The 12019-nt window shown below is 34.0% G+C and overlaps 1 protein-coding gene across 2 annotated transcripts; it reads right to left on the bottom strand.

Annotated features, from left to right (window-relative positions):
• Positions 1 to 466: 466 nt before the first annotated feature.
• Positions 467 to 10174, bottom strand: LOC148624863 (uncharacterized). 2 transcript variants are annotated; one of them, XM_088567899.1, is made up of 7 exons: positions 9942 to 10174; positions 9493 to 9644; positions 7334 to 7499; positions 4054 to 4089; positions 3051 to 3131; positions 2539 to 2623; positions 477 to 2168 (listed from the first exon to the last, which is right to left on the bottom strand). In XM_088567899.1, the coding sequence occupies exons 1-7, from the start codon at positions 10009 to 10011 to the stop codon at positions 1667 to 1669; spliced, it is 1092 nt and encodes a 363-aa protein (XP_088424025.1). In that variant the 5' UTR covers positions 10012 to 10174; the 3' UTR covers positions 477 to 1666. The 2 variants fall into 2 exon arrangements, with proteins under 2 accessions (XP_088424026.1, XP_088424025.1); XM_088567900.1 differs by lacking the exon at positions 3051 to 3131 and having other exon boundaries at positions 467 to 2168.
• Positions 10175 to 12019: the final 1845 nt, after the last annotated feature.

Raw genomic sequence — 12019 nt, forward strand, 5'->3', positions numbered from 1 at the left:
GCACCAAAATAGGACAATTCAGAGATGTGAAAATACAGAAACATGGTCTAAATGTATACACGATGTAAACAGAAGAATATAATATACTAACATATATAACGGGAGGTGTATCAAGTGCTTTGGAAAGGTTAGCATGTACTGCACCACCAGCGGCACCCGTCACATTTTGAGATAGAATCTTCGAAATTGCAACAAAACTAAAAACCGTTCGAGAGAGTATTGATCTGATGTGTTGCTTCTACTCAAATTTATGTGTTGCTTTGTTTAATGACTCAAGTAGTTTTGGTATTGACAACTTAGGATTCAAGGAGGGGACGTCTAATCCACATATTAGTTGGTTTTACCTTTATAAGTAAATCTATGTATAATAATAGGCCACTAGTCTAGCCAAAAAAATAAGGCTAAGCTGATCTTTGCTTAGCTACACACCGTAAGGAAATCAAATAAAACGCAATAAAATATCATTTTACATGTACGTTGTACATTTATTATGGGCACAGTAAAAAAAACATACGGAAAAAATATATAAAAATACTTACTTGTATTAATATGAATACAAAATTTGAAGCTTTATAACTAAAAATGTAAAACACGCTTAGTATACATCGATACCCTTAAAAAGACAATAGACGGAGTATTAATCCATTAATTGATCTTAACGCCATTGTAAAAAAAAAAATACAGTAACATGTTAAAAACCGAAGAAATCAAATAAAATTGCATGTATTTCTTGCCCCTAATCCGAATACTAGAATTTCTTGTAAACATAATGTACATGTAGTTGAATATTCTGTATCATTCTACTTAATTATTACAAATGCAGAAGCTACATGTATTAATAAGAGTATAGAAAATTAACCCTTTCTAAATGCTTTCTATTCTAATATCTAACTAGAAACTAGGCAATATTAGAATGATGAAATCTACAAAACACATAAATATATGAAGTGCTTATAAAGTTTAAGTCAGAAACATGATGTGGCACATGACGTGCCCGTTGTCATGTTCATTGTTGGCTGTGTATCTAACTACACGTAGTTCAAATAATAAGTTATCATGTACGGTAATGTCGAAGTAATGTAGTTGACGACATACTTGGTGTTTCTGTCCGTATTATATACAGTATGCTTTCCCATTTATAATAAAACGCACATATTGACCAGGTCACAGAGAATTAGTGTCACAGGGTGTAACATCAACGGTAGCATATAAAGGTACGTCGTCTATGCCGATCTCAGCACTTTCTGGTAGGCGTCACTATGGTACATTATATGCAACATGTGTATTTCAATTCACCATAACATATAGGTAAAGGTACAGAGCCCCAACAAAAATAAAGTTGAAATATTGTTCATGCATATTTAATTTTCATTTGAAGTTTTCGGTTAAAACGTTCCTTAGAAGAGTTTGAAGAAAAAACAGTCATCTTTCGGCATTTCAGAATGCTAAAATATGTTTACGATCCTGGACCCGCCAAGACCTATTGCCACTTGTTGCATCATGTGTAACGACCTGAATTTATCTTTTTACAGACTGTTTCACTAAATTTCAGAATGCAGCTAGGGAAGCACGGATTGCAGAAAATGCGACATTTGGAAAATGTTCCGATCTTTAATGAACAAAACCTCAAAATAGTTTAAAAATGTCTACCTATTGTCCACAAATTTCAGCATCTCTCCACATTCATTGGTTCGTATAGTTCTCCAGCATCGCCACTAACTTGACGCTGAGGATTCGGAACTTTATAATCCATAACAGGATTTATGTTTTGATAATACTCCGTAATCGGAGAAACCTTCTTGTCACCACTGGAAATTTGACAGGTCAACTCGCCAGTATTTTCATACCGACTATCCGTCTCGTTCGCGTATATTTCTCCTTCAGCTGAAAAAATCTGCTCGCTCATAGGGGTATATTCTTCGGTTCCAACTTCTGCTATAGAGTCCATCATTACTTCATAATCCCCGCCGATCTTATTTTTTGGTTCGTCGTTTCCGAGCTGAGAAGATTTTTCTTGAGTAGTTGTGTATGTGTTAGCAGTTACCTTTGACCTTTTGTCAGGTTTCCGTAGTTTATCAGTTTTTACGAGACGTTTTTCCAGCATTGATGCTTCTATCACAGATGGCAACATATTACGTATCCTTAGTCCATTCTTTCTTTTTAACCTTCTGGAAGTAAGCATTTTGTGTTAGTAAATTTAAAACTTTGATAGATTGTACTAATACGACACTAATGTGTGTTTAAGTCATGAAATCTGACAGATGACATCCTATTTCTTCTTCCTTACATTATAAAAATGCGTTTCGGTACATGTAAAAGTTGTTTATGAAAACAAACCTGTGATCAAATGACATTAAAATTTTGAACAATCTTCAAAATCTTGCGTGAGTGTATATATTAGAATGGTATTTTTGTTATTGCCAGTTGTTTTAACGAAATTAAATGTAAGTCTAGCAGTTTAATTGTTTGTTGTTTAGTATTTTGTTTATGACTGTCTCATTGGCAATCATACCACATCTTCTATTTTTATAGTCTTACCGTCTGTAAACAACATATCCTACTACAGCGGTTACGACTAAAATGGTAACCAAAACACCAACAATGATACCGGCTGTTAGATGAACTGAAATAAGAATGAATCAATCTAATATATACTTGTTAATTAAATCAATTTAAGTTGACTTCAGAATTACTTATTTTAATAAGAAATCTTAAAAAATCAGATGTTTTTTTCCTTAAGCTTGGTTGATGTAACACCGCAAAGTACATGTAATAAATAAAAAAAGACATGTAGCCAATGTTGAAATGTTAACTATTATATTTCTCGGTATTACTTTATGTATAGACTGTCCCACTAGTCGGATTATTTCTTAATGAACCCTTAAGGCCTGTTAGTTAACATGTGTAGTATGTACAGTGAAAATTAGGAACCCCTTTTTAGCTCACCTGGCCGAAGGACCGGGTGAGCTATTGCCATCACTTGGCGTCCGTCGTCGTTAATAATTTTTCAAAACTCTTCTCCTCTGACACTACTTGAATTGGAACCACACCTGATATGAATGTTCCTTGGGGTATCGTACATAGAACTGATCTGAGGATTTTTGATCCATTCAAAAACATGGCCGCCGTTACTAAAAATAGAACATAGGGGTCAGACAGTAGTTTTTTGCATATATATCCAAAATCGTTAGATTAAGCCAAAATCTGACAAAATAAAAGTGTTTAACATGATGAGATCTATCTCAAATTTTCATTTTAATTCGTTGAGCCATGTTGGATTTATTGCCCTTTTTCGACGTATTTTTGCTAATTTTAATGTTATTCCTTTCAAAATCTTTCCTTCTGACACTACTTGACCAACATAAACCAAACTTGGTATGAATGTTCCTTGGAGTATCCAGCATAGAACTGATGTGGGGATTTTTTGATCCATCGAAAAACGTGGCCGCTGTTACTAAAAATAAAACATAGGGGTCAGACAGTAGTTTTTTTCATATATATCTCCAATACCGCAAGATTTAGCCAAACTCTTTCAATTCTGAAATAATTCCTATTATAAGGCCTTCAAAAGTCTTCAGGGATCAAAGTTGTCAGTCGACTATTTGTAGGAGTTATTGCCCTTGAAATATGGAATTTGTTTACAGTTTTCAGTCAATATCTTAAAAACTATAATAGATAGAAAGAATCTTTCAATTGCCGAAATGATCCTTATGACAAGTCTTGAAAATGCACTAAAATGCAACTAATTTTAGAAGCATTTTTGTTCAATGATTAAATAGTCAACTTTTGTCGAAAAGTTAATTTTTTATATTTTTGAAATTCTTTACATTAAATTAAATTACTTTTCAGAGCGTATTTGGGGTCGATTGATGTTTGACCCCTTCTATAACTAATGCAAAATAGCAGAAAACTTTACCGTTTTTCACTTTGATAAATAAGATATTCAAAAATTACATTGATTTATCTTTCCATTGACATATACTATAGTCGTATACCCTCTAGGCCCATTAAAGTTCGATAAAATCCTTAGCCGTCCGCAGCACTATTACGTACCATTATTATCTTCTCTCAGTGCATCTTTATTGCCATCTGATAAAACAAGACATAAAAACTCTTAAATATTTCTAACGAGAAAAACGGCAAAACTTCGGGAAATCGTGAATGCACCACAGACTGTGCCAGATTATGGACATGACATGTATTGTCAAAGACATAAACGGTACCACAGTGTATAGAACGAAAAAAATACACATTTATTTTATATACAAGCATTCGGTACATGCACGCATGGTAGTTATTTTAAAAACCCGAAATAGATGAAGACGAGTCGTCGAATTTATAACGTATGTACAATATATGTTTTGTCCCAATCAATCTAATTAAAATTAGACCTATCAATTGTTCCATTCATGTCACTGCATGTAAGACCTAACAACATTCAATTCTTCTACATGTTCTGATGGTCTTTCTGATCAGTCCATCATATTTCATCTTTCATGATTTTGAAAGCATTATTCAAAGAGAAAAAACGAGGGCTCTGGAAAGGTTATCTGAACAGAAAGTTGAATGGAGTGTTGTTAGATCCTACATGCAGTGATTGAATGGAACAATTGATAGGTCTAATATTAATTAGATTTTATCCCAATAGTCATAAGGTATAATTCAGTCATGTTAAAATAGCAACTCGTAATTCATAGTTACCTTTATTTGTTGTGTCAATGTATTGAAATTTGCCTTAAATGCGTGAAATAATAATGAATGCTAACCACTGAACAGAAGAAAAACTAATAGTTCAAAATATCTTAACATTGTTTTTTTTCTTATATCAAGTACGGCAAAAAGTCAAGCTGTAAGTTCATAGAGTCGCTTGTCTCAAGACAAAAAGTAGTCAGAACAACAAAGGATTTAAAAGACACCAGAAACGCGATACCTTCAAAAGAAAATGTAAAGGGACTTTAAAAAAACAAAACCAGATTTAGAAAGGAAAGGAACGAGTAAACCAAATATAAATTCATGTATTTACACGTGATATGTATTAAAGTTTGCTTTTCGCATTTTACAAAGGATTCCTATCTACTAAAGGTTACAGACCACCAATTCAACCAATGAGCATTTGGAACGTACGCAAAAATAGTCCTACGCAGAAATTACCCCTGTTCCTCATAGTGCTGTGAAAAAAGTTCTCATCTTATTTAAAAAATTTAAACAGTTTCTGAAAGGAAAAACATTTCTGTACATTTTATAGGTGCATTTTGCTTCTTGTGATGTGAAGCCTAATCTCCATAATGATTTTTAAATATACCACTATCTTGTGAAAACACTGGGATTTCCCATGCTATTTATAGACCCTTCACTTCCGGTGACCAGTACTGCACTGCAAGTCTGCTAACCCCACATGCCATTCTGAGGATTGTGAGCTGACATATGTAGAATCATGCTGATATATAGTCCTCTGCAGGTTAAACTTAAGGTAAAGTCCAGAGAAGCCATTGAATATTGTGAAATTAGCATAGAAGCCTATGGGAAGTGGAATTAGTGGTTTTTAGCCTTAAGCTGAAGCCATGGCAAAATGAAAAGTTTCTTGAAATAGCTTTAAACTACTTGAAGATCTTGTTAACTTTCCCATGAGAGGAATACACTACAAAAATCCTTCAAAATATGCATTTTTTTAAGTTATAGGTCCAAATTATGGAAAATTGGTCTTTTTGGCTGATTTTTATGTCCTATCTTGTAAAAAGTGTAGAAAATTTAGTAAAAAATATCAAATATTAAACTTTGAGGGCTATATTTACCTACATATGGTGGTAATAAGCACTTGAAATCAAGTTTTGTGTAGATTTGAGCAAAAATTAGGTTAGAAATGAGGAAAAACTCACTTTCATTACTGCGGTTAAGGCCATATAAGCATTCCCCTATGGGAACATGGAAAATCCATTATTGAGCACTTTTTTTGCTTTAGGTGCCCTTTACTGGTCATGTTTTAATGTGAAAACACTGTATTTACAAATTTAAAGCCAAATATATCACCTTTTGTGAAAATTCAAAGATTTAGGATTTTTGACATGTGATCAAGAAAAAGGGGGAGGCATGTCAGAAATAAATTTTTAAAAATAGACCAATTTCTCAGAAAATGATTACTTTTAAAACTATTTCTTCATTAATATTGTTAAAAAACAAGTTGTGATTGATATTTTTTATTTGAAAAGTCAGAAAAAGTTCTTTGCAAATATTTAATGCATTTAAGTATGGTAGAATATTGTCACTTTTTTGCTCGCACAACTTGGTTACCCTATATTTAAAAATCAAATATTTAAAAAAGTGCTTGTCACATTTCACTGACACTTTGCAAATGCATTCAGTGTGTGTGTAGGAAGATACCTGTATAGTTATTTATTTTTTCTAAGACAAAAAGTGACTCTTTAGGTTACAGACCACCAATTCAACCAATGAGCATTTGGAACGTACGCAAAAATAGTCCTACGCAGAAATTACCCCTGTTCCTCATAGTGCTGTGAAAAAAGTTCTCATCTTATTTAAAAAATTTAAACAGTTTCTGAAAGGAAAAACATTTCTGTACATTTTATAGGTGCATTTTGCTTCTTGTGATGTGAAGCCTAATCTCCATAATGATTTTTAAATATACCACTATCTTGTGAAAACACTGGGATTTCCCATGCTATTTATAGACCCTTCACTTCCGGTGACCAGTACTGCACTGCAAGTCTGCTAACCCCACATGCCATTCTGAGGATTGTGAGCTGACATATGTAGAATCATGCTGATATATAGTCCTCTGCAGGTTAAACTTAAGGTAAAGTCCAGAGAAGCCATTGAATATTGTGAAATTAGCATAGAAGCCTATGGGAAGTGGAATTAGTGGTTTTTAGCCTAAAATAATTCATTTATACTTCCTCCAAAGATTCAAACATGATTAAAGGATTGGTACAAGGTGACATATATGAAGCACTCCGTGATCATAACTTAGTGTATATTTTTTTAAATTATTATTTTATGCCAATTACACTTTTTTAAAACTTACACTGTTAAGTCACTTTGATATAATATTTTTGTGTAATTAAATTATGATGTTTCTAGACTGTATTTGGCAATATATAATTATTTTCAAGTTATTGCCATCACTTTTGTTGTCCGTTATTTTATGCAAATGGAAATAAGCCATACATCAAACAGACTAGTTGGCTGCTTAATTTAGAGTGGGGAGAGCACTAGAATTTTATCTGAAAAATATATCTTATTGGTATGGATAATATCGTTAAATTTCTTGTTGTTTGAACGGTTCACCGTTTGAACATATGAATATATTATCACTTACTTAATATTTTGTAAACAAATGTATAATTCGTTCCATAAAAACGTCCACAGGTTTCAATTATGTTTCCTGTACAGTTGCACATGCTATCAGTGACTTTTGGAAGTATTTCTTCAGAGCTCAAATTGCTACACGTACATAGTGACTCATTTGGATGAACGTTTTGAATCTGAAAAGAAATATAATATTAACTTTTTATTTACTATTTCTTTAAATGAAACAAAAATGCGTAAAAAACCACAAATCATGAATTGACAACAATTTGCATGTACATTATGATGTTAAGATGCATTTACCAACACAAAAAATGATCATGATAATGGAGATATCTATCGACAACATAAACAATACAAATTGTATATACAAAGATATATCTTATAATTGCTCATTTTTGCTTAATTTGCACATATCGAAGATGAATAGAACAGAGTTTTTTTAATACTTCCTAAAAAAACGCATGTTAAAGAACATGTTGTACCACATTTCTTTTGCTGAAGATTTTGGAAATTTTAGATGAACCTGAGTTTGGATCAACAAGTATAAAATACAATGAAAAAGGTACAATTTGTAAGACTTCAATTGGGACCGTTTCAATGTTCTTTAACAAATATTAATTGCCAAGATAATTGAGGCATGTGTAACCTACCAGAAGACAAGTTTGGGAGCTAGAGAGGTTATATAGATAAAAATTACTCGCTAAAAAGACAAGAAATTTCAACTTTATCTCACCCATTGTTGAGACAGAACACGGCGTACACTTACTCCTACAACGTAAGAAGTTGGAACTCCGTATTCTATATGCAAGCTTTTTGTACAGTTTCCTTACCCAGACAGACAGAAGATGACTAAACTGGAGAAAATCGAATAACCTACCTGATGAGAAAATCCAACCATCCTAGAGTTTATATCGACCTTACATTCAGGTCTTCAGCATTTTGAAATGGTACATCCGGTTAATGAAATTGCGGATTTTAATTTGCGAAACGAAACTTACCTTTCAATTTACAAATGAATTGCCTTTACCAAATTTAAGTTGGTTTTGTCAAAAATATATTATATTCCGTAAAATTAGTGACCTATTTCCATCCGACTGATCACTTTGGTAACTGTCTTCATTTAAAATGTTTTCTAGGTATTTTACATAAAATTAGGATTTTTATTGCTTGATTTCCGGAAGGTCAAATTTCTTTTTTATGTAAATAGTTTTAAAAGACTTAAAAAAAATTTAAAACACATATTTAGCTTATTCACATTTGAGGTGGCTTTCATCATGTCAGGTGCTAGAGGTAAAGAATGGCACCACATCAGAAGGTAGCTTGTCAGACAACCTCTAGTATCGCTAGAGCAGGCGTACGCTTTCCCATAGAAAATGCGTAATTAGATAAAGAGTTAGTGATCGATCATATCTTCTCAATTTGTGTCATTTAAAAAAATATATTATTTGAAACGAGAATAACCAGTAACTGATTAAAAGCTCTTTGCTTATCCGGTGACCTATATTTTACACTTCGACGTGACGTATCAATACGTCCTGATCCGCTGTTAATTAAAGCTTGTTTAAACTCAAAACATAAAAAAAAATATTTGTATTTGTATTTTATAGGAAATTGAACACCGAGTGAGAAAAAGAATTAAACCAACTTTTGTCATGCAAGATTGGGACATCACAAACACGCTTGGATAGTCCGAGATTTCTACGACGTCCATAAAAAACACAGGATTTCGCTAAAATGTCAGAATTCTGTAAATTTAAGAAAGACAGTTAATTGGTTTTACATGTACAACAGACAGCACTACTGACACGCTTTTCACTCTATATGAAATTTGCAGACTGCTATTTTTACAATATTTTGACTCCGTGATCTCGAACTTCAATACCACAATATTTTGTAATTTTTTTCTAATTGAATGTCCAAAATTTCACAATATTTTGACTATGTGATCTAGAACTTCATGAGTTCTTGAGTTCAAGATCACAGTATTTTGTTTTTATGAAATTGGGTGACGTCCTATTTCCAGCTGATTTGTGATGACATGTCTCTCGACCGAGTGGTGTTTTATTTTAAATTTCTGTGTTTGAGCCAAATCATCAGACCCTCGGTGGTTCGAAGGTTGTAAAGATTACCATTATGAGGACTACGTTCTCTATTACTAAAACTTACTGTTGTCAAAAAGAAGAAGTCTATGTTCGTGGACTGTGCTATACATCTTTCTCTACACGTTTCTTGTAATTCAGAAGTTATATTTACATATGTTGTGATGTTTGAATAATCTTCTCCAACTTTGTAACATCCAATGTATTCGTAGGGTATTTCTGGAAGGGTAACGACGAAATATTTTCGAGAGGCAATTAATAAAGATACCGGTTAATCTAATTAGAGACTTTAAGTAGTTGACCGCACATGGTCAAATTATTTACAAGACATCATGTATGACATATTGAATTTTATTCGTTTGATTTAATAATTTGTTTTTATCTCTGATATAAAATGTTTTCATGCTTCGGATAACGGTTTTTTATATATATTAAAACCCGGAAGTGCACATGTACATTGAATTAAATGAATATATGCTTCAAAAGCCTGCAATAGCAAATTCACATTCTACTCACTTGAAGTTGAAACTAATAAACATTTCCCATAAAGTATCACCAAAGAGATAATTGAACACACCAAATACATCCTCAAAAAGTAATTGCTATAGATTATCTTAAATAATACGGGAAAACTTTACATAAACGTCCAGATCAAGTGTAAACACACACTACACTCATGAAAACGTTTTTTTGCGATGTGATACAGTTTAACTTTTCAATACTAATCAACAAATCTATAAATTTCTTTAACATACATGTACAGTCATATGTTGAAAGAAAGCACTTGAAAAAGGATTTCAACATCATTACAGTACTCTTGTGTGAAGGTATTGATTCGACCAGTCGGTTCATGCGTCATTGGTATTAAAAAAATGGTTCAAATGTGACCGTTTTCCTTACATAATCTCATGTGAAGTGCTCATTCGAGTGTAGTTATATGTTTAGTGTGTGTGCGTGCTTTATTTCTTTTCTTTTTTGACTTTCTCCTTCGAAGGTTTCATGTTAGTGCATGTGTTTTCTAACTCACAACGATAACTGTTGTCTTCGCCCTACTTGTCTACTGTTGTGTGTGGGTACGATACTTGTCTACTGTTGTGTGTGGGTACGATATTTGTCTACTGTTGTGTGTGGGTACGGTACTTGTCTTCTCCTCTTGTGTGGCAACGATCCTTGACTACCTTGACCATGATAGTATGTGGCTATGGTGCTTTTCTACTGTTGTGTATGGTACGATGCTTGTTTACTCCTCGTGGGCGGGTACGATGTTTGTCTTCTCCTTGTGTGCGGGTATGATGCTTGTCTAGTTCTCGTGTGCGGGTACCATGCTTGTCTACTCGTGTGTAGGTGATTCTTGTCTTCTCCTCGAGTGTGGGTACGATTCTTGTCTACTCCTCGTGCGTGGGTACGATGATTGTCTACTCGTGTGTTGGTATGATGTTGGTCTACTCCTGACCATGCTAGTGTGTGGCTATAATGCTTTTCTACTGTTGTGTTTGGGTATGCCGCTTGTATACTCCTCATGTGCAGTTACTAAGCTTGTCTGTTCCTGAACATACTAGTGTGTGGTGACGGTGCATGTCTACTTGTATCTTCGTTCATTTTTTGCTGGTTCGTGTGAGGGTAGAATGCTTGTCAAATTCTGGCTTGTGGTTAAGATGTTTGTCTACTTGTTTGTGAAGGTACGATCTTTGTCTACTCCTGGTGTGTGAGTGCAATGCACGACTACTCCTAGTGTGTCGGTGCTGTGATTTTCTACTCCTGGAATTTAGATAATATGCTTAACTACTCCTTGTATTTGGATGTGATGCTTGACTTTGCTTGGTTCCTCTGCGTGCGGATACGATTATTGATTACTACATTGTACTACTGGTATGTGGATATGATGCTTGTCTTCAGGATACTTCTCCTGAAAATAGTGGTGTGTGGCTGTAATGCTTGTCTACTGATGTGTTTCAACGAAGATTTTCTACTGGTTTTTGGGTAAGATGCAAACCCGGATAACCCAGTTCCTCTCTGTATTCGCTTCTCTTATACTCTCGAGGTTAATGGAGTGATTGTTGTTAACGTAGTGTAACGACTGGATTATTCGGATAAGTTAAGATACGTGTCTTTTTGGTGTGGCGGGGTATGACGCTTGTCTACCCTCTGTGTGGGTATGATACATTTCTACTCCTTGTGTGAGGGGTATGATACTTGTCTACCCATTGGGTGTGGGATCGATGTTTGTCTGCTACTGTGTAATGACGTGTTGTTTTTTTTAACTCCGAGTTAGTTATTATAACGATGCGTTTCTACTCCTGAAACGCCTACTGCCTGTGTGTGGCAACGATGCTTGACAATACCTGGTTGGATGATAGGATCCATGTTTCATAGTGTAATTAAACGATGCTTGTCAACTCCTGTGAAGTTTCAGTGCGGTGGTACCATATGCATGTCTACTATAGTAAAACATTTGATTCTTGTTTACACCTAGCTGATGTGTGCGTACGATGCTTGTTTTCACCTAGCTGATGTGTGGGTACGATGCTTGTTTACCAGCGAGTTTGTCTTGGTACAATGTACAATGCTTGTCTGATGTTGTGTACGTGTTTGAT

Source organism: Perna viridis, chromosome 2 (assembly GCF_037379345.1).
Source record: "Perna viridis isolate PV_CMFRI_1.1 ecotype Kerala chromosome 2, ASM3737934v1, whole genome shotgun sequence".
Classification (NCBI taxonomy): Eukaryota; Metazoa; Mollusca; class Bivalvia; order Mytilida; family Mytilidae; genus Perna; species Perna viridis.

Bases quoted from the DNA above. Each gene is read 5' to 3' on its own strand.
- LOC148624863 (XM_088567899.1), bottom strand. From the start codon at position 10,011: ATGTATTTGGTGTGTTCAATTATCTCTTTGGTGATACTTTATGGGAAA. The intron at 9,645-9,941 runs GTGAGTAGAATG...TTACCCTTCCAG, and splicing joins TTTATTAGTTTCAACTTCAA to AAATACCCTACGAATACATT. The intron at 2,169-2,538 runs GTAAGACTATAA...GCTTACTTCCAG, and splicing joins GGATATGTTGTTTACAGACG to AAGGTTAAAAAGAAAGAATG.